A 7,595-nucleotide genomic window follows, 5' to 3' on the forward strand; every position below is an offset into this window, starting at 1 on the left:
CAATCGAAACAAGAATCAGTTTGTGATTCAAAACCTCTATCAATGCCATGTTATCAAACTTATTCTAGTGAAACATATCTCAATTAAAAACCAAACAGGACTCCGTTTTCAAGTCCAAACTATATTTACTTCAAATTTACCTAAACACACACTTGTGCACCGATTAACATAAAAACCGTGCCTCCCTAACCAAGGAAGATTATTAATTGAAAAAACCGTTTTCACAAAAAGGCACGACCATGCATCTGCTGAGTGTTCTACCGTTTACACAACTACTTTCACAGCCAAAGATGGATCACGCAGGCAGCACGAAACGAATAAAAAAATATAATGAACAAGAGAAGTGAAAATCTTAAAAAAACAGATAAAGCAAACCCCTGTTTCCGAAATTCTACGCCTGGAACCGCCGCGTGACTAGCAACTGCTCTTTGGCGGTTTCCTTTTTTGCACAACAAAAGAACCCTTTCACTTTTCCGACTCCATTTCATCCTCTTCCTCGAAAGTTTCTCGCCGGCCGCAGTTCACCACCGCACACCTCCAGCCATGGACGACGGGAAACTAACAACACTCACCGAACACATCACTGCCCATGGTACAACCGTGCTCGAGGTGGTGTACACCAACGACCCAAGGACCGTGGAGCGGATCATCAAAAAGTACGAAGAATGGCTAAAGGAGGAGAAGAACAAGTTCGTCGGCCTCGACCTCGAGTACACACGTAAGAGCAGTTACATACGACAAGGGATCGCCATCGTCCAACTTGCCATGCGCGAGCATGTCCTTGTATACCACTACTGCAGATCCGAGCGCTCCCAGGCGTTAGTTGACTTCCTGCAACGGAAAGCGGTAACTTTCACTAGCGTCGATACCAGGAACGACAAGACCATGCTTGCCCGCGCATGGATCAAAATTCTAGACGAGCACCACGTCGACCTCCAGAGGCTATTCTGCATCAAGGGTGGTGGAGAAAGGGACTCCATGGGTGACCTTTCAGCGGCCATCATCGACCCCTCATACAAGAACATGAAGAAATCATTCCCAAAGGAGAAGCACCAGTTCTGGGACTGGAAGCCACTTTCCCCGATACACCTTGAGTATGCGGCAAAGGACGGGTATGTTAGCTACGAGTTGTACCATAGAATCCTAACCATCAAGAACGGGCTACGTCACCTCCACCAACAACCAATGAAAGAAAGACTCCGCCCACGTAAGAGCAATGACGAGGGATCTTCCAGCGGCTGGAAGCGCCGGAAGGGAAACAGTGGTTGGTAAATTGCGAGAAAATGGATGTCTACATTAAACTAGTAGGAACTACTATTATCATAATTTGGATTGTATGAACCTATGTTGTAAATATGTTTGTTGTTGCTCAAAGATGCTGTGTGTATTGTATTACTATTTTACGTTTGAACTTTGAACACAGTGGTGTGCTCATGTACAAATGCATACTACGTTTTGCATGTCTAAATGCAATTAGTAAGTTATGTTCCAGTACTGAGCAAGCATATATTGTATCCATGATTATAGAACGAGAGATATCTCGCACGATATTGTATTATAATTTTCATACTCAACCTTTACAAGATGCATCGTGCATTTACAAGAATATGTGATGATATCGTTGTAAACTTTCAGTACAATGCTTATTAAACATTGGCGTGAACAATTCATAAATATTGCAGAAGATCATTTGGTACACAGTCACAAGCGACGAGAACTTTGTTACTTTAACCACGTTGAAAAAAAATCCTTGCCTCCATTTCACATCAAACACCGCTCCGTCCATTCAGAACATCCTTGCTATTGCACACAGGTTCCTCTCCGTACACCAGTTCTGCACGATGCCACAAAACTACACTACTGTGTGCAACTGACCTATGTACAAGCGTGGCTCACTAAGTGTCTACTCAATCCATGCCTGTGGTGTCACGCACCCGTGACCCTAGAGACTTCACACCTATGCATCCACAACCGAGCCCCTCTAACCAGATATTCGGACCGATGCCTCTACTGCCGTACATCTGTGCCTCTAGAATCTTGACAGCAGCAAGAGGGTTCAAAACCGTGCCTCCACATAACCGTGCTTGTACTGACTGCACTTCCGTGCCTCTATTTGCTTGATCAATGTGCCTCACATGAAACGCATAGTAACTCTACGTGCTCCGCACGCGTGATCGCCAATGCAACTTTGGTGCTGCACAGACGCGTCTCTTAGTATACCCGTACCTCCACAACCGTGCTTGTACTGACACTAGTGGAAAAAGGGTCATCTGTCCCGGTTGGTAAGGGCCATCTGTCCCGGTTGTTGAACCGGGACTAAAGGGTCATTACTAATGCCCTAGGCCTTTAGTCCCGGTTCTTATGCAAACCGGGACAGATGGGCCTCCACGTGGCCGCTCCGGCAAGCCCCGGCAGGAGGGCCTTTGGTCCCGGTTGGTAGCACCAACCGGGACCAATAGGCATCCACGCGTCAGCATTTCAGGGGCCGGGGTTTTTGTTTTTTTTTTTTTTAAAGGGGGGGTTGGGGGTTTTGGGGGGTAATTTAGGTTGGTATAGGTAGCTAATAGAGAGATGTGTCCTCTCTTATCTCCGTGCTACTGCTACTGCTATGCCTAAACATGACTTAGATTGAAGTGAGGCAACATGCGATGCATGTCAAAAGTACTACTAATCCTAACTTGATCAAGTTTGGATTGTACTACTTTCGACATGCACCACATGCATGTTGCCTTCACTTCAATCCAATCCATGTTCATTTCATCCACAGATATATAATAACTCTTCATGCTCGCATCATGCATCATCATAATAACAAGTCCTACTAATCATCATACAACTTCTACTCGTTATTAATAACAAGTCATACGATCATCAAACTGATAGTCATCGAACCAACCCTACTTTGTTCTTAGCACAAGATCATCAGTATTAGGTAGGACCTAAGTACCCTCTTTAAGGTAAAATAGCATAAAACAATATAGACCCTGACAATCCATTATGGAGAATGGAGATCATCCTGTCTCCAATTCCTGCGCTTCGCTTCCTTTTGCTTCCAAGAACCTCCTTACGACTGTCCATACATTTTTTCCATTTATTGATTAGCATGTCTCCACTTCTTTGAGAAATCCGGTATGGACAGTTGAGATTCGTAGGATGACCTGGATATATGTTCAAAACACGAAGGCTGCCATTCTAATACATCAAATGAGGCACACAATCCTCTGGGATTCTCTGTTGAAAAAATAGTAATAACTTCATAGTTAGCAATGATGTACTAGTTTTAGAAATATGCAAAAGATGCACGGATGTCGTAATAGTAAAATATCTTACCAGGGTATCTCCATGGTAGTTACCGTAGTTCAACACATGCACTAGTGGCACGTATTGACCATAATGTTGAGGAGTTTGATTGTAGATATTGTAATTCTCAATATCAGTACAAAATCCGACCAGATGATTTTTCTCCTGATAAGTTAATTCGGAGCCATCGGTGTAGTGGGTTTTGTCTACCATGTTCGGCACATTGTTTGAACAATCAAAATAAGCTGTCAATGGAAATAAGCCACTAGTAGAAAACAGGGGATTGGTTCGGCCCTCGTAATACCATTAATCCCGGTTCGCTCACGAACCGGGACCAAAGGAGGCAACTGTCCCGGTTCGTGAGCCCAGGGGGCCGGCCTGGCCACGTCGGCCACTGGTCCCGGTTCCACGCACGAACCGGGACCAATGCGCCTCGCCCCTGGCCCATGACCAGTTGTCCCGGTTTGTGCCACAAACCGGGACTAAAGGGTTGGTCCTCGTTGCGGTCAGAGTTTAGTCCCACCTCGCCAACCGAAAGGCGCTCACACCGGTTTATAAGCCCGTCCCTCTCTGCCTTGTTGAGCTCCTCTCAAAATGAAAATAGATGCCCTTATACAGGGAATTTGACATAAATTCAGAGTGAATTTCTTTGAAATTCATAGAAATTTATTATGAATTTAGGTTGAATTCTCTCTATAGGCGCATCTATGCTCATTTTTTTATGTTGGGGTTGGCGATCTTTACAGACTTTTTGTGTGTTGAATATGCATCATTCAAAATCAGTCTCTGCTTTGAATGGTTAATTTTGAACACACAAAAAGTCTGGAGTTCAAATAAGTTCAAGAAAATGTAATCCCCTTGTAACAGATGAGTTTCCGTATGAAATCCTGATACTTTGAAAGAGATTGTCCGTTTTGTACACGAAGTGCATCCAGTTTTTGCCATAACCCTCTCAACTTTCTTGCACATGCTATGTGGATGAAATGATGATACCATGCCAACTTTCAACCTTTTCAGAGTTCATTTGAAATGCTTTTCAATTTTAGGGTCTTATAGCTCAAAATAATTAGTAAATGCATGAATAATAACAAAAGAAGTGAGAAAGGATTGAAAAATGATGATGTGGCTTTGGATGGTGCATTTTGAACACACAAAAAGTCAGGAGTTCAAATAAGTTTTAAAAAATGAAATCCCTTTGTAACAGACGAGTTTCCGTATGAAATCCTGATACTTTGAAAGAGATTGTCCGTTTTGTACACGAAGTGCATCCAGTTTTTGCCGTAACCCTCTCAACTTTCTTGCACATGCTATGTGGATGAAATGATGATACCATGCCAACTTTCAACCTTTTCAGAGTTCATTTGAAATGCTTTTCAATTTTAGGGTCTTATAGCTCAAAATAATTAGTAAATGCATGAAAAATAAGAAATGAAGTCAGAAAGGATTGAAAAATGATGATGTGGCTTTGGATGGTGCATTTTGAACACACAAAAAGTCAGGAGTTCAAATAAGTTTAAAAAAATGAAATCCCTTTGTAACAGACGAGTTTCCGTATGAAATCCTGATACTTTGAAAGAGATTGTCCGTTTTGTACACGAAGTGCATCCAGTTTTTGCCATAACCCTCTCAACTTTCTTGCACATGCTATGTGGATGAAATGATGATACCATGCCAACTTTCAACCTTTTCAGAGTTCATTTGAAATGCTTTTCAATTTTAGGGTCTTATAGCTCAAAATAATTAGTAAATGCATGAAAAATAACAAATGAAGTCAGAAAGGATTGAAAAATGATGATGTGGCTTTCAATGGTGCATTTTGAACACACAAAAAGTCAGGAGTTCAAATAAGTTTAAAAAATGAAATCCCTTTGTAATAGACGAGTTTCCGTATGAAATCCTGATACTTTGAAAGAGATTGTCCGTTTTGTACACGAAGTGCATCCAGTTTTTGCCGTAACCCTCTCAACTTTCTTGCACATGCTATGTGGATGAAATCATGATACCATGCCAACTTTCAACCTTTTCAGAGTTCATTTGAAATGCTTTTCAATTTTAGGGTCTTATAGCTCAAAATAATTAGTAAATGCATGAAAAATAAGAAATGAAGTCAGAAAGGATTGAAAAATGATGATGTGGCTTTGAATGGTGCATTTTTAACACACAAAAAGTCAGGAGTTCAAATAAGTTTAAAAAATGAAATCCCTTTGTAATAGACGAGTTTCCGTATGAAATCCTGATACTTTGAAAGAGATTGTCCGTTTTGTACACGAAGTGCATCCAGTTTTTGCCGTAACCCTCTCAACTTTCTTGCACATGCTATGTGGATGAAATGATGATACCATGCCAACTTTCAACCTTTTCAGAGTTCATTTGAAATGCTTTTCAATTTTAGGGTCTTATAGCTCAAAATAATTAGTAAATGCATGAAAAATAAGAAATGAAGTCAGAAAGGATTAAAAAATGATGATGTGGCTTTGAATGGTGCATTTTGTACACACAAAAAGTCAGGAGTTCAAATAAGTTTTAAAAAATGAAATCCCTTTCTAACAGACGAGTTTCCGTATGAAATCCTGATACTTGGAATGAGATTGTCCGTTTTGTACACGAAGTACATCCAGTTTTTGCCGTAACCCTCTCAACTTTCTTGCACATGCTATGTGGATGAAATGATGATACCATGCCAACTTTCAACCTTTTCAGAGTTCATTTGAAATGCTTTTCAATTTTAGGGTCTTATAGCTCAAAATAATTAGTAAATGCATGAAAAATGGTGCATGAAAAATAACAAATAAAATAAATAAGTAATTAGAAACAAAATAATATAAACTTTATTAAAATATATAAGTAGAAACAAAATAAAATAAGTTTTAATAAAATTTATGAAACTAAAATTAACAAAGTATTTTCTGTTCAAAACATTATAAGAAACCTCTAGTATTATTGATACTAAAATCATATAAAATTGATGCAACTAAAATTATCGAAGTATTTTCTGTTCAGAATCATTAAAAGCAAAAAGAATTTTCATAAAGAACTCTTTTTGATAGAAACTTTAATAGCAAAAATAATTATCATAAAGTAAAATAAATAAGTAATTAGAAAACAAAATAAAATAAAATAAAATAAGTTTTTTGTTGTAAGTAGAAACAAAACAAAATAAATAAATCAAAAAAGAAAACAAAAAACAGGCAAAAAATAAAAAAAATATGCCACCTACTGGGCCACCACGGCCTGAATACGACTAGAAACCCATCGATGGGCCAGAATTCAGGCCGGCAGAAGGCCCAGTAAGCCCATCAGGCATAGCAGTGACAATTAGGCCCGTAAGCCTGCAATGGAGAGGAGCTCGAGAGGGGTGCGGCAGTGGGGCTTATAAACCACTGCGTGCCCCTGTCAACTAGCGAGGTAGGACTAAACTTTCGACGTGGGCGCAGCAGCACAAGGCCTTTGGTCCCGGTTGGTGGCACCAACCGAGACTAAAGGTGTGCATTGGTACCGGTTCGTGGCGCCAACCCGTACCAATGCCACCCCTTTAGTCCCGGTTGGTGCCACCAACCGGGACCAAAGGGGCCGTTGGTCCCGGTTGGTGCGACGAACCGGGACCAAAGCCTTTCCTATATAAGAAACACTTGGAGAAAATTCAGAATTTCATCGCTAGTTGCCCCTGACGACGCCGACCTCCTCGACGCCGCAAGGCTGCACCGCCGTCGCCCGTGCCCCCGAGCCCACGCCGAAGCCGTCCGCCGCCCCCGAGCCCACGCCGACGCCGTCCGCCACCCACGCCGTCGCCCTCTGCCACCCCCGAGCACGCCCGGCCACGCCCCTGCGCCACGACCCGCCCCCACCGTGGCCGTCCCCGACGCCCTCGCCGCCCCCGCCGTCGCCCTCGCCGGCCGCCCCCGATGTGAGCCACCACCGCCACGGCTCAGTTCAGTGCTTTTTTTCATATAATGTGTATTATTTTTTTGGTCATTGCATTTTTTTCATATATATATAATGTATATATGTATGTGGTAGCTATATGATGAATGGATGTGGCTATGTATGTATGAATATAATGTTCATAGCATTTTTTTGTTTATATATGTTTTTTTCATATATGTGTTAATTTTTTATTTAGGTTAGTGCATTTTAGGTTAGTGTAGAGGAAAAAGTAAAATTAGTAAGTACTACTTGATTTTAGGTTAGCGCTTAGTAGTTGAACTAGTTGATTTAATGAAACTACTTTATTTTACTATATATAGAAGTAGTTTATTTTTAGTAAGTACTACTTTATTTTATTTATAGTAAGTGCT

At 41.2% G+C, this 7,595-nt stretch overlaps 1 protein-coding gene across 1 annotated transcript; it reads left to right on the forward strand.

Annotated features, from left to right (window-relative positions):
• Positions 1-543: 543 nt before the first annotated feature.
• LOC141027522 (uncharacterized) lies at positions 544-1,272 on the forward strand. The gene has a single exon (XM_073504587.1). It carries the CDS (start codon positions 544-546, stop codon positions 1,270-1,272), a length of 729 nt encoding a protein of 242 aa, XP_073360688.1.
• Positions 1,273-7,595: the final 6,323 nt, after the last annotated feature.

This window comes from Aegilops tauschii, chromosome 7 (genome assembly GCF_002575655.3).
Source record: "Aegilops tauschii subsp. strangulata cultivar AL8/78 chromosome 7, Aet v6.0, whole genome shotgun sequence".
NCBI lineage: Eukaryota > Viridiplantae > Streptophyta > Magnoliopsida > Poales > Poaceae > Aegilops > Aegilops tauschii.

What these genes read in the sequence shown, in the direction of transcription:
- LOC141027522 (XM_073504587.1), top strand. Translation starts at nt 544, where the DNA reads ATGGACGACGGGAAACTAACAACACTCACCGAACACATCACTGCCCAT.